This window comes from Lethenteron reissneri, chromosome 21, assembly GCF_015708825.2.
Source record: "Lethenteron reissneri isolate LAM-NWPU_2019-01 chromosome 21, ASM1570882v1, whole genome shotgun sequence".
NCBI lineage: Eukaryota > Metazoa > Chordata > Hyperoartia > Petromyzontiformes > Petromyzontidae > Lethenteron > Lethenteron reissneri.
The window spans coordinates 6,214,267-6,239,389 of record NC_083799.1 but is presented as its reverse complement, the minus strand read 5'-3'; the positions used below and the strand labels follow the sequence as shown (position 1 = coordinate 6,239,389).

At 45.7% G+C, this 25,123-nt stretch overlaps 3 protein-coding genes across 3 annotated transcripts; 2 read left to right on the top strand and 1 right to left on the bottom strand.

Moving 5' to 3' along the window:
• Positions 1-682: 682 nt before the first annotated feature.
• LOC133345133 (galactosylceramide sulfotransferase-like) lies at positions 683-5,132 on the top strand. Its single transcript, XM_061555628.1, has 2 exons — positions 683-1,266; positions 1,747-5,132. The coding sequence occupies exons 1-2, from the start codon at positions 1,175-1,177 to the stop codon at positions 2,969-2,971; spliced, it is 1,317 nt and encodes a 438-aa protein (XP_061411612.1). The 5' UTR covers positions 683-1,174; the 3' UTR covers positions 2,972-5,132.
• Positions 5,133-12,947: 7,815 nt separating this feature from the next.
• On the bottom strand, positions 12,948-20,141 carry PSMA2 (proteasome 20S subunit alpha 2). The gene is made up of 8 exons (XM_061555627.1): positions 20,026-20,141; positions 18,600-18,676; positions 17,867-17,999; positions 16,846-16,968; positions 16,288-16,369; positions 15,732-15,805; positions 15,512-15,569; positions 12,948-15,092 (listed from the first exon to the last, which is right to left on the bottom strand). The coding sequence occupies exons 1-8, from the start codon at positions 20,058-20,060 to the stop codon at positions 14,976-14,978; spliced, it is 699 nt and encodes a 232-aa protein (XP_061411611.1). The 5' UTR covers positions 20,061-20,141; the 3' UTR covers positions 12,948-14,975.
• Positions 20,142-20,563: 422 nt separating this feature from the next.
• Positions 20,564-25,122, top strand: MRPL32 (mitochondrial ribosomal protein L32). The gene is made up of 3 exons (XM_061555263.1): positions 20,564-20,819; positions 23,768-23,934; positions 24,390-25,122. Exons 1-3 carry the CDS (start codon positions 20,564-20,566, stop codon positions 24,642-24,644), a joined length of 678 nt encoding a protein of 225 aa, XP_061411247.1. The 3' UTR covers positions 24,645-25,122.
• The last annotated feature ends 1 nt before the right edge of the window (position 25,123 follows it).

Here is a 25,123-nt window from a genome sequence, read left to right as displayed (position 1 = left end):
CTCTTCATTGACAGTTCATCCAGGAGCCTCGAAGCCATGCTGCTCCATAATGGTAACAAGTACCCGTCTCTTCCCCTGACTCACTCGGTGCACCTCAAAGCGGATTACAACAGCATCAAGACCTTGCTGGACGCCTTGATGTATGATGAATACGGCTGGGAGGTCATCGGAGACTTCAAAATAGTGGCATTCCTGATGGGTCTCCAAGGCGGTTTTACCAAGTCTCTCTGCTATCTTTGCCTTTGGGACAGCAGGGACACCAAGGTGCACTACCACGGGCGGGACTGGCCAAAGCGGACCGAGTTCTCTGTGGGGAGGAACAACGTCAAGTGGGAGCCACTGGTGGACCCCCAGAAGGTGCTGATGCCACTACTGCACATCAAATTGGGCCTTATGAAACAATTTTTCATAGCTGTAGATAAGGAGTTGGCAGCCTTCAAGTACTTTCAAGACTTCTTCCCTAAGCTGTCTGAGGCAAACGTCAAAGCCAGGTGTCTTCGTCGGACCACAGATAAAGACGATCTTGGAGTGCAATGAATTCCCCAAGAAGCTCACTAGTAAAGAGAACGCAGCTTGGAACAGGTTTGTCGCAGTGGTTCGTGGCTTCCTGGGCAATCACAAGGTCTAAAACTATGTCACAAGGTCTAAAACTATGTTTTAGACCTTGTGACCTTGTGACTTTGTCTCTGTTTCCTGATTTTTTTTAAGTGTTAATTCTTAGCTATTGTAAAACATTGACAGGGCTTTTTATTACTGGCCGCTTAACATGTGCTTGCCATTGTCACTGCGCTTGGCAACTGTGTTTCAACGAAATCGCGCGAGTCTTATTGCGTAACTGATCGTTTGTATGCGGTGTGACGGAAATGGGTCTCCCTTTAAAGAGGATTTGCCCAGGTGGCACTCACCTGTGAATGGAGGCTCCCTTACATAGACTGGCGAGGCAGCTTGTTTTTTTTTATAATTCTGTCCGACGGCCCCGTTGACCACTGAGACGTTACTCTCCCACACGAGACGCTTCCACTCAGACAGGCAGGGAGGGTGGGGGGTTGAACGAGTGTAAGGTAGGGGTGATAATCTTTAGAGACACTGCCCCTCCGTTGTCGTTCCCCACGCGCGGCGGCTCGGACCTCTCACCCCCATATCCACTGTTCACGCACGGCGGACTCGGCTCGTCATGGCCATGCTGCGTGGAGTCGCGTTCGCCTTCGTGTGGCTCGTGGTGCTGGCGAGCGCAGTGAGCATCCTCTGCTACGTCGTCTGCACAAGGTCAGTTTGCCACCACAGTGGGGGTTTTAAAAAAAATGTTTTACGGTAACAGGTTATGTCCGGGTAAAGTTGAAGGTTGCGGTACGTTCTCGTTGAGCGGGACATCGATGTACGGCGTCGGGATGACACAGACATGTGCGCTAAAAGTTTGAGAGAATTATGCTCCGTTTTGTTTTGCCCTTGCTAGATTATTGAAGGAATCAAGAATATAACATCAACGAGTGTTTTATTTGTCCCTACACAAAAACATATGACGTTTAACAACAACGTTTATGTTCAAATAAAGCAATATAATGTAAGGGATCGCGTTGGTATTAGTAAAGATGGAATCAAGAATAATAGTTAATACCACCAATGTATCACAGAATACAATTATGGAATGGGAATATAATAGACCAACGTTGTCGCATATGGCACTCGCCATCCACACTAATTGTCACCGTGTTGTTAACTTACTTCCTGTGTCTTTAAATTGAATAGCGAAATTCAACTCGACGTGGGCCACTCAACGCAGGTGAATATCTCCCATAAGGAGTACGAGCAGCAACACACCCGTTCCAAGGTGCTTCACAGGGACGTCGTCTTCCTGAAGACGCACAAGACGGCGAGCAGCACCTTCCAGAACATCCTGTTCCGCTTCGGCGAGAAGAACAACCTGACGTTCGCCTTCCCGATGCAGGGACATCAGTTTTACTATCCGCAGGATTTCATGGCCTCATACGTGGCTATGCCACCGCGCGCCATCGGTGGCCGCTTCCACTTCCTGTGCAGCCACATGCGCTTCCACATGGCCGAAGTTGCGCGCGTGATGAGTCCCAACGCCACTTTCCTATCCATCGTGCGCAGCCCAGACACACACTTCGAGTCCGTGTTCCATTACTATGAGAACAATGACCCTGCGTTTATAGCAGCAAAAAACCACAGCGACCGCGTTAACAAAGGCCCCTTCAGGACCTTTCTCGAAAGCCCGGAGACGTTTTATAAACGGAACAGAAATCGCGGTCCCTTCGGCAGAAACCCCATGGCGTTTGATTTTGGACTCAACCCCAACGCTGACGTGTCGAGTCGTGAATTCCGCTCCGGCTTAGCGCAACTTGATGCCGCGTTTGACCTGGTCATGATCACCGAGCGCTTTGACGAGTCCGTGATCTTGGCCAAGGAGATTCTGGGCTGGGCGATGGGGGATGTGGTCTACCTATCCAACAACAAGCGTGCCAAGACTCATAACGATGAGCCACTAGAGCGAGAGGACACGCGTCTGACCGAGATGATCCGGCGCTGGAACGCGCTGGACGTGGCTTTGTACGAACACTTCTCGCGTCGCTTCCAGCGCCAGGTGGAGGCGTTCGGAGTGGGGCGAATGCGACGCGAGGTGGACGCCCTGCGCAGGGAGGTGAGCGCCCGCAGAGAGGAGTGCGTGGCGAGCGAGGTGGGGGTGCACGAGATCAAGGAGATGGAGATGATGCCGTACGCGCCGGAGTCGGTGGACATCCTGGGCTTCAACATGAAGAGCGGTCTGGAGCCGCGGACCCGAGAACGGTGTCTCCGGCTGCTGCTGCCGGAGCCTCATTACCATGCGCGGCTCTACCGGACTCAGCGCCGCTCCTGGATGGAGAAACTTCGTTATGGGCGCATTATAAATGCAGGCAGTGGGGCTATATTATCCAGGTCGCCAACTTTCGCTCTCTCGAGTATTAATGATTGAAATGCTAATCGGCATTTTACTAAATTGCACATTCATGTTGATGGATTGAGCGTTAATGGGACAAATAAGATAAATCAAAATTACTTTGGCCAATTCCATTAATCCATGTCTTTAAAATGGGAGAAATAAAATAAAAAGTATTGTGCCTCGTTAGATTAATGAAAAGTTTGTATCAACATCGTTGTAATACATACATGAAATTGTTTTAAGAACACGTGGGCTTCAGCAGGGATGCAACGCTCGAAGGGACGATATTCGGCGGCCAAAAGTTGTTACGGAGTGGCAGCTAAGGGGAGGAACGCGTGCGGGAGGAAGTCCACCGAAAAGATGGAGTTTTGCAATCGGCTCGTGTGCAAGTGCTAGACGAATTGACACATTGCGTGCGTGCGGGAGTTGTCAGCGGCCTGGGAAGACCCTCATCCAGCAGTGGATTGACCTTGGCTTATGCTGATTACGAAGTCTTGGTCGTCTTAAGGTCGTCAGCAACGATATTAGGGTTGTTTGGTGACGCAGCGTGGGTGTCTCGGCGTGAGGTCGGAGTCACTATTCGGCCCCTAACTTGCTCACCCATGCACATCGCGATTCGATTATTGGTCACGATTCTGTGTCGCGACTTTCTTCACGATTCATCTGTTTCTGTAGCGCATCTGTAACCAGTCACCTGAGTCACGTGAACTACGTATTATTGTATGTTGAACTTCTTTCGCACCGTACGTAGCCAACCGTGCTCATACGAGGTTCGGGGGAAGGACAACGAACTAAAGATGCGCTGTGTGTAAATCGAAAACACACACGGTGCAACGCGCCGCGAAATAATTATCAAATTCTATTCGCTCACCGTCATCGTTCACGTGAATGGGCACCGGGTCGTGATCCGGGCAGGTGGGGAAGAGTAACATTATGTATTTACAAACCCTTCTTCAGTCTATTACTAGATGAAGGCCACTTCCACGCCGCGTCGGTTATTGGAGTAGTTTGACCATACTTCACCACGCTGTTTAACACGTAGGCTTTCGCGACCAATGAGTTAATGAGTTAATGATGACGTCACCCTGCTGCTGCTCTATATAAGAACGGGAGACACAGCAGAGCCTCACCATTCTGGCGAATTGCCCGATGATGCTGGTTGCAATTACCAGCGAAACGTCGTACTCAAATCGTAAATGTTGTGGCTTCAACACACCGGTGGGCTAAAGCAGTGAACTATTTGTCTTTGTCAACGTGACACATTTTTACTGATTGGCCGTGTCGGGTGGTGGAGGGTTACGACACATTTATAAATAACGCGATCTAAACCCAAAAACGTTGATTATGTTCACCACGCTGGTCAGTGCAGGTTGTGGTCAAGGTTACGGTTGGGGACAGGACCGCTCTTGATGTTGTTTGCCGTGGCCAGCAAACTCACCTCAATTGGGCGGGTTCAGGGTGCAGCGCCCCGATGTTGACACTATACAGCCAAGCAATACACGTATGTATGAGTTGTATGTAGTGCATACACAGCTCGATACAATTCGGGCTATTTGTCCGCACGTAACATACCATCGCTGAATACCCAACGCATCGGGACACCCGTTTTTTTGTGAACTCTTTCACTATGTTCTTGACAAAAACCGTGACTCAAAAGCCAAACGTGAATGTATTGGCATTGTTATGCTTGTAGAGTGCGTGCAGGTATTCTATTGTACTGAGGCGAGTGTGAGGCACAAGGTATCCATAATAGAGACGTTTTGGGTTAGATCGCGTAAATATAAACGTGTCGTTAAACCCGCCACCACGCGACACAGCCAATTAGTCAGATTTGTCACGTAAACAAAAGGTGCCAATTCGTTACTAGTTCAGCACACCGGTGTGTTGCAGAGTGAACCCACAACATTTACAATTCGAGTACGACGTTTCGCCAGGAATTACAACTAGCATCATCAGGCGACAGCCAGATTTGTGGCGAAATCCTCCTGTTTCGTGCTTAAATAGAAGGAACGGGGTATACTAAAGCAAGGAATGCGAAACGAACTTTGAGAACAAAGGCGACGTGCAAGTATGCGCCCAGTCTCGATCAACTCGTGTCGGTCGAGACTGCGATAGCCCGACACGTGCTCAGTGTGGAGGTGCCGTCTACACGCCACCTACCCTGTGTCAGTGCCGCATGGGGAGGAAGAGGTCGTGGCCGCGGTCGCAGTTGGGGATGGTGGAGGGTTGGGGGAGGGGTGGGGGGCCAGGACCGGCTCGAAAATCATTCGCCACTGATGTAAGCAGTTGCTCTTCGTATCTTATTTTAATTTATATAGCACCTTAAGCGTGGCGCTGATGCGAATAATTCACGATTTGTACTGCAGAATACGTAGTGTGATGGGATGAGTTGATGATAAGGATGGTAGTAATGTACACGAATATGATGATGCGTGGAATAATGAGTGGATAATGTTATTCAGAATCCTAATGAGAAGTTTATTTCCCGAGAGAATCCCATTGAGCTGAGAAGCTCTTTCTCAAGGCTGACTCGGCCTTAAGACAACATTAAGCATTCCATAATCACATAATAAAATACAATAAAACATCATCGGAGCAATCGTGTTGTAAAATGGCATTCCCACTTAAACTTTTGTGATTTCAAGAGGGTCAGATTAAACGAGGACAGAGGTGTGGCAGAATGGAGATGCCGAGAGACGAATCGTTCATACCGAACATGACGACGGGGGTCGATGTCCCGTAGCCAGCTGACGACGCTCGTTGGGTCGCCTGACTGCGCATTGCTCAGAGCGAGCGCGACGCACCTAAAAATGAACACCTCGTCAAGGTATACGCATAAAATGTTGAAATAGTTCACGTTACCATGCGAATGAAGAAGGCTGATGTAAGCGGTTGCAAATTATTCAAACTATGGCCGCAAGTAAGACTGTTTTTGTTTTCCTTTTAAGGCATTTATTGACGAATGTGTTGAAATGTGTATGATTATTCCTGTATTATTCCTGTATTATTCCTGTATTATTATCAACAATTTTTTTTAATTTACCAGGTAAGGCCCACTGAGCTATTTATTTTTCAGAAGCGACCTGGAAACAAATGATAGCTCAACGAAGTGGCATATCATGTGGACATTTATAGCAGCCAAATACTCTGCACGCATGTTTCTAAATGTGGAGGGAAAACCCGAAAGACCCGGAGAAAAATCCAAGCGACCACGGGGAGAACATGCCAACTTCAAATATACAGGCGTCAAGGTCGGGATTGAACCCACGACCTTCTGCATAACAGGCGAAGGAGTTAACATCTCGCCACTGTGTGCTTGTGCACCACTATCAACGGCAAAAGCATAATCAAGTCATTTGTTGAAGGTAATTTGGTTCATCGGGCAGTGCGCTATCCACTGCGCCACCACTTCCCTCCATGGCAGGTTAAAGACATGATGAAAATATTCAATATCATGAGTAATTGTAATCAATCAACAACCGTGCATTAACTTAGTAATAATTGCGAACAGCAATGTACATGTTTGTTTGAAAAACAAACGCACGTATAAAATATATATAATCGTCAATCAGCACGATGATGCATCGATTAATCTACTAATATCGATTATTAACATCACATTGAATGTATCGAATCCCGCTTGCTGGAACGCACACGCGTGTATATAATTAGAATTTGACAATTCATTGCAGCATGAAGGCCTCCCCATGCCGTATCGCTCATGGAGGTTTGTTTGACCATACTTCACCACGCTGGTCGGTGCATGTTGAAGATTGGTGAACAGGAAAGTTTTTTGTGGTCAGAAATCGAACTCAGTTGGCCGAATTTATGGCACAGTGTACGAACAGCCCCAAGTACCCCTGACCGATACATGCCAGCGACTGCTCCTTCAAATCTGCTGTATCAGTCACACACCGAGAGTGGAAAGGACATCGCTGTCAAAGTTTAATGTTTGGCTGCACAAAATGCATTAAATGGAAACTTCTGGGCACACGAGAACATATGAGCATGGACAAACAAAATGCCCTTTCTCGAAGCCAAGGTTAATGGAATATAATACTTTGATCTATCTCTGATGTTGGGTATGTGCCCTGTGCGAGAGTATTGGGTAAATGTTTGCTTGAATATGTAACTTGAAGGCGCGACAGCAGAGTTTATTATAAACTACTAATGATACATTATTTACAACCCTATGTCAATCCACTGCGGGATAAAGCCCTCCCCATACCGTATCGATCTTGGGGTTTTGTTTATACGTATTTCACCCCGCTGATCAGTGCAGATTGACGGAGGGTGGCGACGCTCAGCAATGCCATCTCCTGGTTCAAACATCGCAGCCCCACGCCTACAACGCCTGAAAAGCCCTGGTGGTGGTCGCCCAAGCAAGTACTAACCATGCTCAATGTTGCTCATCTGCTGAGATCTGACGAGATTGGGTTCATTTTGGGTTGTTTCCTTAGAGGCAAACATACATCAGAGATAAATAAAATTACCTAAGAAGAGATGTGCACCCTCTGAACTTTTGAGAAGTTCAACATTCCGAGCGTTTGAAAATGAATTCCAAAGATGACAGACAATTTATGAATGTGCTTGGTTACCTGACAAAACATCTTGGCGATTGGTCCCATCATTATTATGATACTGTACAACATATTTGGTGATACTGCGTTGACACAGTCACAAGCTAAAATAACAACCTCAAAACGTTCGTTAATAACACCGTCGCCTTAAAAGGAAAAATATAATAGGTAGCCAGTTATATCTTATATCTTTTTTTTCTAGGACCCATGTCTTAGAGAACGTTTATTTGTCTAAAAACATCGGGCAGTTCACCGGCATGGGTTCAAACGAGCCTGACTCTGCAGATGAGACAACACTGAAGATCGAAACAGGGTCTAGAGTTTGTACGCTTGTCATGGATCAACACAACACCTTTAACAGCACAGTGTGCGAACAACTGCGCCACTGCTGCCCACTTGCATAGACCACCACTGATTGATGAACAGGAACGTCCGTCTGCTCCTCGACGGAACTATTTGCGACGACGTCACGCGTCTCGCTCTCAAAGTAAACAAAAGAAACAATGTTATACCGGGAAAGGCCCAGTGAGCTATGTAGCTTGTTTTCAGAAGCGACCTGGCCACAAATGATAGCTCAACGAAGTGGCTTATCATGTGGGCATTTACAGCAGCGAAATACTCTCAGTCAATGTTCTTTACTGATTTTCAGAGGGGGGGCACTTTCGCCTATAAGACATCAGTGTGAGGGCCGCCACACATTTCAAACCATTGGGTTTGACTTCTTTCGCACCGTACGTAGCCAACCATGCTAGTGCCAATCGAAGGAGAATGATGGGGTCTTTTCACATGTGTTCTTTGTCGAGGGCCGCACTAAAGGCCACCAGGGCACGACAGTGGCCCGCGGGCCTTGCAATGAAGAACACTGCCCGAAGTCGTCCATAGACTTCGCTTCGCGTACGTTAAACGACGGTTCGGTTGCCTTCTTGCGAAGAGGCGGGGGAGAGTTGCCAGTGCGGAAAGCCCCGCGTGTCACACGTACGAGGTGTTTCTTTGTCCGAGGGTGCCCACGTCCTTGTCCGCGTGTACAGCAGGTGCCGACGCAGAACATGCTGCATGTGTTATCCGGATTACAAGACGCCCCGGGGAGCATAAGACGCACCCTAAGTCTGTGTGCCCTGTGTCGATGGTGTATTGTTGTAAGACGTTCGGGTCGCGCAAACACAACTACCGGATTATAAGACGCACCCCCCCTCCAACCCTTGCTAATACTTGACAGTATTACAGAGTGGGTGGGACGAGAAGTGCGTCTTATAATCTGTAGAATAATGAACACACAGGGCATGTGATGGTTGTGCCCTTTCTCCCGCACGATGTGATGAACCACGACAATGCGGGGTCGCGATCAAACTCAATGATCGATTAATTATTTGTGTTGTCTCGTTTTGTATTCATCTGTGGTTTTCATCGTTTCCACGTGTGTTCATTCCGCGAGCCTGTAAGCGTGTGGTGTGCATGTCATCTGCATACGCCGTAAGCATTATAATCGAGTCCCCAGGCGCAAATTCAGTCGTGAACACGAGAAACGTGCCCAATCGTAGTAGCAGCAGGGGCGGTTTCTTCATTAGGGCGATTGGGCGACGCAGCACCAATGTCATTCAACCACAGAGTCACGCTAGCCGTCACTGTGCCTCTGGATATAGTCCAATCAGCGTCATGTCACGTTCTGTGGAGTACCGCCTCTTTTTGGGCGATTTCACTCCGGCTGAGAATCGCCCCGAGTGGCCCCATAGACTTACATTGAAAGATGTTTTTTTTCGAACGGGGGGCGCTGCAATGCATTCTCTATGGCTTCCGGGAGGGCTCACACTAACGTGCTTACGTCATCATACGTGCTTACGTCATCATACGTAAGCACGTTGCATCCAACAATATTATTTGTCGCCACCTAGTGGAATCTTTAATAAAATAAACTTGAGTGGTTTGTTTTAGTAGTGAGTATAGAAACAAACAAGATGTATTGTAAGAGTCACTTTATTTTTCATTAATATTAAAGAAGTGAAGTTGCCTTTACATGCTTAAGCTGTTAATTTATCCATTGCATGGGTGGACCTTATCCTTATCAATCATCCAGACATTTGCCCCCCCTGAGAGATTTTGCAGGAGCCGCCACTGAGTAGCAGTGTCCTGTATCACAAGGGGGGGGGGGGGGGGGCACAGCATTGTGACTCTTTGTGTAACGCTTCAAATATTAATTGGTCTACATTGATTCCTGCAGTTTGCAACGCAGTACCGCAATCACGTGTGTAACAATCGACGTTGTTTTCATTGCACTACGTTCCGAGTTCGATTCCCGCTCACGGCCAACACCAGTGACGATCATCTGAACTGGTCCTGGGCCTCCCCGAGGTCGACTCAGCCTCAAATGTGTACCTGGTTCGGTGCGTAAAAAACCATCGCCACTAGGAAGACAAAGGCGGCCGGGCGTGGTGTTGGCCACCCACCCCCTCGTGTTCCGAGCCGTGCCGGCCTTCATAGGTACTCGCAGACAGCACTTGCCCCAACAGTATGTGGAGGCAATACGGGGGGGAGCTTTGTCTTTATAAGCTGTATGGAGCCTGGATAGCGCTCGGACGGACGAGCATCATGCAAAGCAGGTGCTATGTTTAGGCTGCTGCGTGCAAAATGAATAATTGTACTGCACTATGATCTCATGTCTATGCTCCCTGCCAGTTATTATTCCCCAGGACTGACTGCACGGATTGACAGAAGAGCACACACACGTTGTACGTGGGTTTCGCGCGACCTCTCTAGCCACTGGATGCCGCTGTACGCATTAGAATGTATCTTTTATTCAACCGAATCGTGAGGGTAAGTGTTGTGTCACTAGGGATGACACAACACACTGCACCTCGTCAATAAAACGACCAACATCACTGGCGTCTCGTGCGCGCTGCCTCCGCTCCACGTGGCCCCGGAAAGCCTTGGGGTCATTTAATGTCCTGCGATTGAAGACGCACGCACGCAAAGGGCACGATGATCTTCAGGTGTCACACGAACGCATAAGAAATATATTCGGAGCAACGCCGATCCAGAATTAGAAGCGTCCGCTTCATGAATGTGCGTCGTTAGCAGTCGTAAAATACCAGACAGGCAATCTGTCTCATTCGTACATCTGTCTCTCCACGAAACAAAACAAACTAAATGTGCTTTACATAAACTATTACCTGATTTAAAATGTTTACCGGGTAAGGTCCACTGAGCTATATAGCTCTTTTTCAGAAGCGACCTAAGCGCATGTTTCTCAATGTGGAGGGAAAACGCAGAGGACCCGAAGAAAAATCCACGCGACCACGGGAAGAGATGCGAACTCCCAACTATACAGGCGTCAGGGTCGGGATCGAACTCACGATCTCCTGTATACTAGGCGAGGTAGTTAACATCTCGCTACCGTGGCGAGATGTTAACTACCCATCGGCCTCACGGCCTTCTGGGAGTGCAATAATTGCAGCTTACCGTACATCGAATACTTACAAGCGAAACTCCGGACCGGGTTAGACAGTGTCTAATCAGGGATCAGGCTTGCTTGAATCAATGCTGGTGAACTACCAGATGCAATCGGCAAGGGTTATTTCTCTCTCTTCGATATGGATCCTAGTTGGACGCAAACGTGTGCAATACATAACACAAAATACGTAAAAATAAAATACCAAGGTTGATTCACTACACGTACAATATAGTGCATGCCTGGGTGGAGTGGTGGCACAGTGGTTAGCGCACTGCGCTGTGAACATGGGAATTCGAGTTCGAATGCAGATTGATATCTGAACGTGTTCTTGGGCTCCCCCTCCCTTGACGATGTTGCACTGACCAGCGTGGTGACTTATGGTAAAACAGCTTACTAATCATAACAATTAACTGATTACTAATCTATTAAAGAATTACAATACCCCCCTCTGATCTCTGCACCTGATTGTGTTAAATGATGGCGTCACCCTGCTGCTCTATTTAAGACCGGGAGCAGGTGGGGGGGGGCTTCACTCTTCTGGCAAATTGCCCGATGCTGGATGTAATTACCAGCGAAATTGTAAATGTTGTGGATTCACTCTTCAACACACCGGTGGGCTAAAGTAGTGAACTATTTGTCTTTTGTCATCGTGACACATTTTTTTACTGATTGGCTGTGTCGGGTGGTGGAGGGTTGCGACACATGCATAATTAACGCGATCTAATCCAAAAACCTTTATTATAAACAGCTTCTATTGCCGCCACGGCATTAGAAGGCCTTCATCCAGCAGTATATCAAGAGGGTTGTAGGATAATACGCTTAAGTAGCTACTGTGTGCAAGTAAAAATGACAGTGGGGTTACCAGACCTTTCAAACGTGTTGTCTGTTGAAGGACACCACTTGGTCGTTGAGTGGGTGTGAGTCGGTGCACATTTTCACGTCATTCATTTCCTCACGAATGCATTCAAAATGAACTCTGGCAGAGTTCAGTGCACCATGTTGAGTCAGACAACTGCCACTAAAGATACTGTTTAAGAACTTCTTCAATAGCCCACGTCTTGCGTACTTTGGGCACAATTTACATGCCCCGCAAATATTATATTGCATACCAATCACAGCTTCGGATGCGTTCTATTCCTTGGTTGCCACTCCGTAAATATTTTTGATCAGCTTGCAATTGTTACTCTTGGCGATGCCGATTAATCGAAGTGTTGTTTCTAACTTGGCGTGATGTCGCTAACCTTCATGTGCCTGACGACCGCCACCTACACTATACGGCATGCACGCGTATGCGCTTGTGTTTTCGGTGCTGCAAGGTTGGGGTGGGGTACAGAGGGTCCGATAATGCTTCAGAGGTTGCGCCAGGACTGTTCCGATCGGCCGGGGCTAATCCACTTTTATCCCCTTCTTCTTAAGGGATCCTTGATCTGTGCCTCAACAGATGTGGTCGCGTCCTGGTAATGTTACAGGTAAACCCATGCTGTTGTATCATGTTTTGTTTTTCATGTCCGTGTTGGCATCGTCCCCATATATCGTTTGCAATTCGTCTCGTGTTGTCTTGCTTGTTTGTCAAGGGACATGTTCGTGTAATGTCCTGTGCGAGCAAAATCTATTGTGGTGTCGCTGAAATTACGCATCATTAAACAGATTATAGGGCAAAACGTATTATACCCCTGTAAGTAAATAAGCTGATTGGCTGTCACGGTATTTTTCATGGCAGCACCACCACGCCCATAATCGTGAGACACAGAAACCTCTTATTAAAACTTCAAAACCCCTGCGGTTTTCATTTTGTTCAAAGATCACCCCCTCACCCCACTACAAATGTTGAAACAAAAACGTTGATGCTTTTTTCGATGTTCAATGTTCTCCATGGCTTCTTTTATTACATTAACTAAAGGAAAGAATAATGTAATTATTCAAAGCAATGTTAATCCGAGGATAAATAATAAAAGAGCTATCAAATAAAAAGCACAACACTAGATTCGAAGCTTTCGTGACTGCAGGAATTACTCTTTGGTTTATTCGGTAAAGTCACGTCGAAATAAAATAAAATAGAATACGACGTTTCGATTGCAACACAAACAACCATCATCGGGTAAAAATTAATGAGAAAACATAGTAAACTTGGAAATATAATGCAATCCAACACAGTATTGCATTAACACCCCACCTGACATCTTGGTTATTTCGGTAGTCACGTAGAAGGGAAATAATAAAATAATAAAAAAACAAAAAAATTTAAGTACGTTCTATTTTATTATTTTATTATTTCCCTTCTACGTGACTTTACCAAAAGAACCAAGAAGATAAATCCCTGCAGTCACGAAACACCCCACTTGGTTGATTACATTCTTCCAAAGATTGCTAAATTTGAGACAAAACAGACACGGAGACACACAAGCAGAGACTCACACACACATAGACACACAAAAAAACGTCTCTGCGTCGAGGCCTTAGAGAGGGGGGCAGGCAGAGGGGAAGTTGTGGAATTCCTGCCCATGGCGGACAGACGAGCTTGGACAGCTGTTGCATCGCATTACACTTCCTAATTTTACTAAATTTGCTTTGTTTCACACTTCTAATTTAGCAATCTCTGGAAGAACGTAATCAACCAGGCTATGCGTTAACTGTGCTAACCGACTGTGTTGCATTGCATTACACTTCCTAATTTAACTAAATTTGCTTTCTACCGTGCTTGTTTATAAGTAGAAGTCCAGTGTCCAGCTCGTCCATCCACTATGGGCAGCAATTCCACACTTACCCTCTGCCCTACCCCCCTCGCTCTCGATTTAAGGCCTCGACACAGACGTTGTCTTTCTGTGTGCCTCTCTGTTTTTCTGTGGGAGTCTCTCTGCTTGTCTCGGTCTCCGATTGTCTGTGGGAGTCTCTCTGCGTGTCTGTGTCTCCGTCTCTGTTTGTCTGTGGGAGTCTCTCTCCGCTTGTTTTTGTCTGTCTCCGTGTCTGATTGTCTGTGGGAGTCTCTCTGCTTGTCTCTGTCTCCGTGTCTGTCTGTTGAAGTCTCTCTCCGCTTGTCTCTGTCTGTGTCTCCGTGTCTATGTTTTGTCTCTCTCTCAAATTTAGCAATCTTTGGAATAATGTAATCAACCAGGTGGGTGTGACTGTTGTTGGCCAACTCTCTGTGTTGTATTGCATTATATTTCCAAGTTTACTATGTTTGTTTTCTCATTAATTTGTACCTGACGATGGTTGCTTGTGTTGCAATCGAAATGTCGTATTCTATTATTAAATTTTTATGTGACTTTACCAAAAGAACCAAAGAGTAAGCACAACACTGTTGAAGCAGGGTCAATTCAACCACATTGTCTAAATACAGCATCTTAACATGCCTACGGTTTATCCAACATGAATGCTATTCTGCAGAACCCCTATTATGTTTTAAAAAATATATATTATAAATTATGACCCATGCATCTTCAGTGGTCATATTGAGACTAGCCTCCACCTCAGTACCACTTTGTAGGGTTAACATCGGTTGGCCTATGGAGAAATTCGTACTCGCTATAGTAATGGTCACTGCGTTTGAAATCAACATTTGTTTGGACAAGTAAATATTTCTGATGAGAATATGAACTTCAAGTCACAAGATGATTATTCTTGAACATTTATTATACGTTTGCAAATGTTTCATTAAAAAAACAGTTCAAATCAACATTACTATTCCCCTGATGCGAAGTACACATTAAGGTAAAGCCAATAGAAACCTGCGAGTGCAACACCCCGTAAACAAAGCAACTTCTCATCAGATATTTTCTTATCCAGTTGGCTGGTTTTATGTGAAACTTATGTTTCAAAACTACATTTTGACAACATTTCGACTGGCTCTGCCTAATATATACAGGCATGAAAAATGCATTCACGTGATCAACAGCTAACCGGGGGAAGCACACATTAGAAACATCTCTACCGGACCGACCGATGATGTATTTATTCTGGGCAAAGGACTACCAGGTGAAAAACCATCAAGGGGACATGTAACAGCTATGCCTGCCTAGGCGATGGAAGCCAGGTAATCCTTCACTTCTGGGGGGGTCAGGCGACGGAAGCCGTTTTCATTGCAGATGCCGATCTCGATGTTATCTTCCGTCATCTGTCCCTCGAAGCTCTCCTAAATGCACAAGCAGACAAGTATTAACACACAGTATTTGCTGTACTGGCCTATCACCAAATCACTCGGAATGCACCAGATCTCATCAGAGCTCACTCAGCACATCAGCAGGGTTGAGCATGGATAGTGCTTCCATGGGCAATCCCACCATGTATAAAGCAGGTGTTATAGGCTGTGGGGCTACGTTGTGGGCAGTGTAGTGAAACCCATTGTTTGTCCAGTACGTCCATGCATCCAGCTTTTACAATTTTTACAAACACTACCTTACAACAGAAACATATCTAGAAAGATAGTCTGGCAACAGTCTTTCAATTTCAGCAACGTGACGAACATTCTAACTTCATATTACACAATAGTTATGAGGCGGTGACGATTACAGGACATTTCTTAAGGGAAGTTTAGAAATGAATGTTTCAGACCTTCAGTGTCAGGATGGCAGTGTGGACAGCATCTTCCAGCTCAAGGTCTTCATTGTACCTGCAGAGATCAGTGTTCGACTTCATGAGGGCATTTCTGTGCATCAGTGTGTGTGATTTATCACATATAATATCTGAATCTCAATTACAACTAATATTTGACATTTACGACGTGCAAATTCCTTGCACAAGCCTAAGAATGAATAACTCAACCACTGCTTACCTTTTCTCTAGGAATGTCTTTCCATTGACGTAGTTCTTTCCCATTGCAGTTGCTTTCCATGCAAAATATGCTCCCTATGCAAAGAAAAGGAACACATCACCAGTCATTCTTTAGACAAACTCATCCTCAATGTATACAATGGTTCGATTTTGGGATGCTCACACAACCAAAGGGTACTAAAATGTTGTCTTAGGGCGCCCCCATCGCTTCAATGGAAACATTGACCTCAATGGCTACAATCAGATCACCTGGAATGCACTCGCACAATCATGTCTGATCTAGGAAACTAATCAGGTTCGAGTATGGCTTGTACTTGGATGGTAACCCCCATTCAAATACTAAATAGGCAGTACAAAAATAGACTTTTTACTCTATTGGGAATTTTGAATGTCACCCCCGAATTTTGAATAGATGTTCTCTGGGTATTATTTACTCCTGCGTGCAAAATATTCCTAAATGGAATTGACTAAACATCTCAATGCTTGAGATTATATGATAATCTTACTCAGAATAATTGCCCACAGGATATTTTATTATGCAAAATAGAGCGACTCACGGAAGGGTCAGCTTGGAAGAGATAGGGTTTGCCCTCGTCCCAGCCAGCGATCAGCAGGGACACCCCAAATGGACGGACACCACTGGAAAAAAACCCACCATTCTCATTTTATTGCAAAGATACAATAGATGCAACGATTGAGTATTTTTACAGGCATTTGTCAATCTGCTGGTGAAGGTGGTTGTCTGACTATACTTTACCATGCTACTCAGTGCAAGTTGGTAAAGGGAGGGCCCAGGGCCAGTTCAGATATCACTTGCAATTAATGGCTGGGAATTGAACTCAAGACAACCAAGTTCATATTGCAGTGCATGAACCACTACGCCACCGCTCCATCCTAGCAATGAAGTTTAACGCGAACTAATATAAACATAACTGTCCATACTCTTTGGTTCTTTCGGTAAAGTCACGTAGGTAGAAACTGTCCAGTTTATAGAAACATTACGTGCAAAATAATAAATCGTAAAAATCTAATACAATTATGTCGAATTTGTCATCAATTATACGTCCTCATGAACCGCACCTAGCTTCTAGAACCCCTGGCAACAGGGACCTCACCCAGACTGCGTGTACTCCTGCATCAGGGAGGCGACTCGCTGCACCAGCTGGGCGGTGGGAATCTGCTCCTGGTACGTCAGGTAATAATTCTGCGCCTGTTTTCGTGCCTTCCGGATCAGCACCCTAACAGCACGCAGAGAAGCCTTGAGTACTTTTCACTCGCACAAAATCTCAGACATAAGTCTCAAACAGGTAACATTGTTAGCATTGAAACGGTTGTATTCCAAAAATGTGCACAACATTACATGCATGTTTTGTTAATAACTTCCCACAGCAAGAAAATTACAATTCATCAATGTGTCACTGAACAATGGACATCTTTAAAATAGCTTAAAGAAAACTGTAAATACTCGGCAGGTAATAGAGCTTTAAATAATTGAATACATTTATTTTTATTTTAATGATGATACATCGATAACATTGTACATGAAAATCTATCTGTATATTCTTGGGTTTTTTCTGGTAAAGTCACGTAGGTAAAAAAAAATTTATAAAATAAAAATAAGGACGTTTCGGAGGCAACACAAGCCTCCGTCTTCAGGTGGAACCGTCACAGCACGCTCGCTGTATCAAGTAAATGAGAAATTCCAAGAGATCCGACCCCGTATATATACTGGTTGAGGGGGGAGGAGCCAGGGCAGGCCCCTGGATAGGAGTTTTTTATTATTATTATTATGGTATATTTTGTATATTTTATAATAATTTCACATTAACCTTTTGGACACTTGATTCTACAAGCACAACGAATAGAAAAAAATGTTGAATCAAACAGCATCCCTGTCATGCGATTAAGAATAGATGTATCTATTAGCAAAGACACACTAGTTATTGCATTTACGCTTATGAAATGAACAATGTAAAATTATTTTTTTTAGAAAAACTACAAACAAGATCATACAAATTCAATCGAATCGCGACCAAATTCTGACAATCAAAAATAAATGGCAGGGTGAAATGTTGCATGTCCAGTGAGTACACAACCAGGCTCAGTTGTCACATCTCCTAACAAATAGTGTCCCACCTGCAGTCGGGCCCCATGCCGCTGTACACCATGCCAATGTTCTTGGTGATAGGCTCCACCTTGTGAACGCTCTGCTCATCATACAGGATGGACTTTTGTTTTTTCTCTGTGGCCAGAACCACGCCATTTATTGCTGCAAAAAATATAACAAGAGAGAAATTAAAATAATATTCTTCTTAAATGCAAAACACATAACACAAACATGCTGTATATTTAAGACATACAAAAAAATTTAGCCTTTAGAAAATGCACTGTTGGACTAAGGCCTCCCGATACAGTCCTGGTCATTGAGGGATATTTGGCCATACTTTTTACGATACTAGTGTGGATTGGCAAAGAGGATGCCCAGGACTGGTTTAGACATTACTCACCAGTGGCAGACAGGCATGGCTAGAAATACAACAGCCCTTATGCTAATCACTGTGCCGCCGAATTAATCCAATAAAGTTATATTTTTTCGGGGTGAATACTGTGGTAACAATATTTGTTATATAATAGCTAGTTCTAATGCTAGCTCTCAGGCACACTAAGATTGCAAGTCTTCAAGTATATGTCTAGAGGCGCACACAACACTTTTCAATGATAAACCCTGCACAGTTAACAAAATACGCTGCAACAAATCTGTCCAACAATCGACTGAAACAATTGCAAATCATATAGCTTAATAACCACGCATTCCACATTGCCTTGACACGAGGTTTTGTTTTGGGTGCAGCAACATCATTTTGGATACCTTTGATTCCAACTGACGGAGCTCCTGCTGCGACAGCAGCGAGGGCATACTCGATCTGTACGAGTTTGCCCGATGGGCTGTGGGGGACATGGAGAGAACAGGTTGGAACGTATATTTTTTGTAACGAAGCAGGATCATTATCTCTTTTTTATAAGCCATTAGATTCCCACTGCTGCAAGAGAACATTCCCCGATGTCTTGCCACCTCCATCCAGTGTACACGTAAAGTACATACATGCATATCCCTTTTGTCAATCCATGTCTAAATGAGGGCCTCTCCACGCCGTGCGGACAGCTGGACGTATTGGAACATTTTTCTACATGCTCTCAAGTGTGGTTTAAGGCAGCGAGCATAGATGCTGGAGCATATTATTGTACGATGGATTTTGTTGTACTGCCCTCTGCTGACAATATATTTCCGCAGTCATGTTGATCACCCACATTCAAATACTCTCCACGCTCAACCCCCAGCTTCGTTTTCAAGATGTGGCATTGAGTGCATTCTGCAGGCCGCAGGCCAATCCAGTGTGCTCCTCTAAAGCTTGTCCCATATCATTTCCTACCTCTCGATTTCCCTCAATCAGCCTCCATTCCGTAGTATTTTGTTCCCTTTATGTAATGTCCTGCCCAACGCCATTTGATCACTTACTTACTCAAGCTCAAAACCATAGGCGAGCAGTCGAACCCTTCACGTCAGGCAATGCTAACGCTGCTGTCAAACAATGGTCCAGAAGGCCGATAGACCGATAACCTACAATTTTATTTTAAGTGCCGATAGATTCACGTCCATATACAACGCCATTACCTTTGACCGTATCGCCTTAAGAGTAAAAATGCCCTTTGAAAAGTCACCTAATTGCTAGAAGGGGTGCGCGAAAGACCGCATGTAGAAGACGGAGAATGCATCGATGTTTAAAAAAAAAAAATCAGCCTCCGTGTGCATTAACATCGCAGCACCCGCAAGAGATAGCGCCGGCCTCAGCAGTGGATATCTCGTAGCAGACGACGACGACGAGACCACGGCCTGGCTCCACGAGCCTCAAAGCTCTCCCACCACCACCATCACTTCTAGACTTGAAGCTTTCGTGACTGCAAGGAATCATATTCTTAGGTGTTTTCGGTAAAGTCACGTAGGTAAAAACATCAATTTTTTTTTATTAATTTTGATGTTTTTACCTACGTGACTTTACCGAAAACACCTAAGAATAACACCACCATTACCCCATCCCAACACGGGGGTTGAACCCTAAGAATCCTATCCGACGTGAGTCGGCAAAACGATTTTGCCTAGGCCGCAGCGGAAAAAAAACACAATCGCCGCCGAAGCGGAGGCCCACGGCTCGCTGCTCCGCGACTCTACAAGAGGTCGTCATCGCCTCCTCCTTCTGTCTCTCTCTCTCTCTCCTCACCCGCGTCCACCTCCTCACCTGAACGTGGTGAGGGAGAAGCTGTACGTCGTCATCTTAACCCCTTGCCGCCGAGCGTCGTACAATTATTTTTTGTTGCGCTCGCAATAGGCGGAGGAGCGCGCTGATTGGACGAGGGGGCTGCACGGGGCGGGGCTCTTTGTCGCTGGCCCGCGACGCGATTGGTCGAATGGTTGCAGCTAACACGCCCACTCCCCCCCCTCTCGCGTCGACCAATGGGCGAACGTTTTGGAACTGTTGCGTGCGACCCGCGGCGGCCATCTTACGTGGGGGGTGGGGTAATATTTTTCAATGTTAACCTTTGACAGGAGTATTTTCAAACGTCAACGAAATGTATATATCATGTAAACAGTCAATAATACTGATTAAAACTTGATTTGAAGCTTTCGTGACTGCACGAATTACTCTTTGGTTATTTCGGTAAAAGTCACCTGACTTTACCGAAAGAACCAAAGAGTAATACTGATTAAGTTATGCATTAATAAACCTGCTGCACCTCAACGTTATCCCCGTCAGAAGCGACGCAAAGGGCCTCCCTATGAAAGATGGCCGCCCACGAGTGCTGCAATGGCGGCATCACGCGCCGCCGCATCACGTGCTCCGGGTTAGACCAATCAGGAGCGTGCGGCGTGCAGGCGCTCGCACGTGCAGGAGGAGGAGGAGAGAGAAGTCGCTGCGGTCTCCCGGCTCGTCTCTTTGGTTGGCGATGGCGGGCTTCCTGCAGCGGGTCGCCTCGTCCCTCCTCTGCGCGGAAGCAAGGCTCCTGCAGATGCTCGGGTTTCACCACCCACCCGGTGCGGCGAGCTGGCCTGCTGTCCTCACTCTTGTTGTTTGCGGGCGCGTGTTTGATCGGTACCGCTGTCGTTATCATCATCGTCGTCAGGCGTGATAAGAAGTCCAAGTGATGTCTCGCTCAAATTAATTTCGAGGCGGTGTTCATCCTGTTTTCAGCCCGGTGCCAGTGGTGGATATTCCAGGTTCACTGTGGAGGAGGCAAGTCTTATCGAAAGGACAACCACTATTGACTTACCCTCCGTGTGGTACTGCACTGTTTTGGCCGAGTAAACCCCCAACCAGGATTTGTAGTTTGTTGTAACTCGTGTAACATGATTTTAGAGCCACTGGCTCGACCGCTGAGCCACCAGGCCAGGAATGTTAGACTAATATTAAAGCATGCTGCAATGCTTAACTCGAGATTAATATGCAGCTGTCACCAGCGCTACTACCAATACCACCGCCATAATCATCACCACTTATGCGATCACTACAACCATTATTATAACCAGTCAATATCAGTATACACGAGAGTGATCGGAATCATCATCATGTAACATTAACCCTGATACCGGCCTGCCCTTATTGGCTCTACCGGGCGGCAGCCTCCTCGCTCGGTACGCCTTCTATCACCACAGCTAAGGCCTGCGTGACCTTGGCGAGAGTATTAGCTACTTCTCTACACAGGTTCATTGCCTGTTTGGGAAATGAGACCACTGAAAAACACTCATTGACATCTCTGTAGATTGAAAGTGGTATGGGTTGCCCGCATTGTGAGTGCAGTGTATATTGCTCACGAGTTATGTATGGTGTTGGCGATGTTATTGGTCGTGCACATGTACAGCCCTTGCCAATCCATTGCTGGATCAGAGTATCCTCACGCCTTGCGGGTCGTGGGAGTTATTTGAACGTGCTTTCATCACGTTGTTCAGTGCCGGGATTGTGAAAACATGAATATAGACGTGACAGCATAAATCACAGTACAGTACAATAATTGATGTTGCAAGAATGCCCTCTGCTGCCCACAACGTAGCCTCGCAGTAGCCTGCAATGAATGTATTGTGCGTGGTGGTCACAAAACAGAACTTCAACATGCTGTGTGGGTGTGTATTGAAATAATAGCTTTTGTTCATTTCTGCAGGTACAGATGAAATATGGTACAAATTCATCAACCTATGTCTTCCGAGCAAACATCGAGCTGCATTTGTTTAAACAAACTCTGGACCCGTTTCAACATTATAGATTTCATAATAGTACACACCAATGGACAGGAAGTACAAGATCGATTGGCTCGCATAATGGGCATGCATATAATGTACGTTGACTCATTAATCCCCCCCCCCCCCACACTTTGCGCCAAGAAGAGCGCACAAGTGTGGTCACCACATCTACGCCTCTATAATGAGGAGGGGTGGGGGGGGGGTGATGGCACCTGCTAATGAATATTAATGAGGGGGCTGCTCGACGTGAGAGTGACGTCATGAGCGTTAAGGACATTCCTGGGTGATTATAGTAGGTATAAGTTCAAGTTCATTTATTAGGTATAGCCTTGTGAGCCATTCGGCTCTTGAATCGGGTGCAACCGCAACAAACAAAAAACTAAAACATGAACAAAAAACATCTTAAAGTGAATATGTGACTAAGTGCAAACAGAAAATCCAAGAAAAATCAGCAAAATATTGCAGAAAAAATCACCGTACACCAACGCTGTGTGCAAAAATCCCAGTGGGATGCAGGTCAAACAACCAACAACAACCATAAGACAACTTGGATTAAGGCCATTAGTCTAACTCTGTACTACAATAAACAAACATGGCTAAACCAATACACTTTTCGAAATCACCAAAATAAAGCCATGAAAGCAATGAAACAGTGATCATAGGAACTGTGACGGAATTTTCACAATAAATGGCATAAACAACATGTACTACCAAAACCCTGCAGCCATAGCTGGTTGCATGAGTCACTCCACAACAGCAGGAGCATCAATCGGAGTATTATAATTTTTCAATGCACCTTTAAGATCAGCACACTAAATCAAAACACAGGTCATACTTTGTAGCGATCATCCGGAGCGAAACGTAACAGGTTGACTTCTCCACAAATCTGGCTGTCGCCTGATGAAGCTAGTTGTGATTACTGGCGAAACGGCGTACTCAGATTGTAAATGTTGTGGCTTGGCTCTCCAACACGCCGGTGTGCTGTACTCGGGACAAATTGGCATGTTTTGTTCAAGTGACAACCCTTGCTAGTTGGCTGTGTCGGGTGGTGGGGTTTAACGGCACATTTATATATTTACGGGATCTAACCCCAAAAAAACCTGTTATGGATGATATTGGTCACGGAAGCCTACGTGTTAAACATTCTAGATTCCATTGCAATTCAGCCTTGCTTAACACTGCTGGGTTGTCAGATGTTATTGGTAATGACACTCCACCTTCAGGATGATGCCCTGTTTATCACAAAAGTAGTACTGTATTGTATTACACCTCATTATATAAACTTTGAAGACATATGGATCGTCAGCCATAGCCCATCAACTTGATGGATGTCATCGCAATTCCTTTAGGTCTTGGACAGCAACAATCCATCTTGCTCTTCCACCCAAATCGATTTCATTACTCCATGTCCACGGTGTCACTACAATAGGTACTTGCAGTGACTGAATTGGGCTAAAATTAGAAGCAGTTGTCAGGTTGAAAATAATCCCCTCGAGTACCTTGTTAGTAGACCTAAGATGTTTGCAGCGATTGATAAGTATAATTTGTGGGCCATTTTTTAAGTGGTACCCGAATGTGGCTGCGAGCCACGTGATGTGAAGCTGCAGGCCACGTCCAGCCATGTTGGCATATACATTCCCCACCCCTGGTGTATTCAAACACAACAAAGGTCATTGTTTGTATGAACATTCAGGATTAATTGGTTGATGGTGCCGACCATTCTGTAACCTCACCCTGTGGGCCCTCAGCTCCGGTGCTCGTGTTTCCCACGCTGTCCGGGCTGGAACAAGACTCGGAACCGGAGATCTCATTCCTCGATGACCCCTTCCTGTGGATGGCGGCGCCCAAGAACCGCCGCACCATCGAGCGCAACCGCGATCGGCGCCGCAACCCTCAGAAGATGATCAAGTTCAGGGTGAGCTTGCGTGATGTGCAGATAAGCCCAAAGCACCATGGTTGTGACACGAATGTGAAAAGTTAAATTCTAATGTGGAATTGAAGGGCTGTGTGTTGTCTTGCTGTGGTCTGGGACTGTTGTTGCCTTCCCCAAGCTTGTGTTTATTATTTTATGTATTTATTTGAGTGATTTGCTTCCTTTTCCTATACTTTGCACTCCAATCGTGTTTTGTATTGTTTGTTATTTAACTTTCTGACCTGCCCCTACTGAACATCTGTGAAAAGGAGCTTCATAATCGGATTTCTCCAGGTTAAATAAAGATTCTGAAATAAGCACATTTTTATACTCATTTCCGAATTTGGGGTGTGATCGCAATAGATTTTTCATATATTGGCATTTCCTCTCGGTCATTGCTTTCCACAGAAACCACTTTCCAGTGAACTTCATCTGTGTGTCTGTGTCCCATCCCACAGACCAACGTGGACATGTGCCCTGAATGCGGGAATTTGAAGCTGAAGCACGTGCTCTGCGGATTCTGCTACGATCGCGTGATGGATGAGACTCGTAAAATCCGTGCGCTCATGGCAGCACAAGAGGGTGGGTCACTCCGTGCACCTGCCACGGAGACGGTGGTGGTGTACGAGGGCGAGAACACCTCGGAGACTGACGCTGGGAAGCGAATCCTGGAAACCAAGCGCAAGCGACCTAATTGGTTTACACTGCACTAAGCGGCCAACACAAGGGGGTGGATAGATGGTCAGAGCCCAAGGCAGGCGTTTTGAAATGTATTTTTATTCTTTATTCTGCAATAGGCGGCAGGAGTGTTGGGTCGGATGGGAATCAGTGGAGGAGTGTGGTTGGCATGGGCCCTAGTGCAATTATGCCCCTGTCCAAGTTTCACCGTCAAAGCCCATCACTCCTTGAGCAGTTGTACCACTTACATACTCTATAGCTATGCCAGTTGTGGTAACCACTGCCCTTTAAAGAAACCATTTCACCAGGTTGGGACTTGTATCTGCCAGAAAATAACAGCTGGTGATTTGCAGTTTGGGTGTGATAGGTGCCAGGACAAAAATTCATGCCAAATCTGCAATTGTCTTGTGTGAGACTGTAAGAGGATGTGATGTCTCTTTTTTATATACCGATGCTTTAAAGCTGGTGATATGTATAAACATTATACAGTAAACTAAACAAATCTTATCCACAC

Excerpts from the sequence above, each read along its gene's own strand:
- MRPL32 (XM_061555263.1), top strand. The coding sequence starts at position 20,564 with ATGAAAGATGGCCGCCCACGAGTGCTGCAATGGCGGCATCACGCGCCG. Across the intron at positions 20,820-23,767 it reads CGGGTTTCACCACCCACCCG|CTCCGGTGCTCGTGTTTCCC; the intron begins GTGCGGCGAGCT and ends GTGGGCCCTCAG. Across the intron at positions 23,935-24,389 it reads AGAAGATGATCAAGTTCAGG|ACCAACGTGGACATGTGCCC; the intron begins GTGAGCTTGCGT and ends CCCATCCCACAG.
- PSMA2 (XM_061555627.1), bottom strand. The coding sequence starts at position 20,060 with ATGACGACGTACAGCTTCTCCCTCACCACGTTCAG. Across the intron at positions 18,677-20,025 it reads TTCTCCCTCACCACGTTCAG|CCCATCGGGCAAACTCGTAC; the intron begins GTGAGGAGGTGG and ends TGTCCCCCACAG. Across the intron at positions 15,570-15,731 it reads AAGACATTCCTAGAGAAAAG|GTACAATGAAGACCTTGAGC; the intron begins GTAAGCAGTGGT and ends TGATCTCTGCAG.
- LOC133345133 (XM_061555628.1), top strand. The coding sequence starts at position 1,175 with ATGGCCATGCTGCGTGGAGTCGCGTTCGCCTTCGTGTGGCTCGTGGTG. Across the intron at positions 1,267-1,746 it reads TGCTACGTCGTCTGCACAAG|CGAAATTCAACTCGACGTGG; the intron begins GTCAGTTTGCCA and ends TAAATTGAATAG.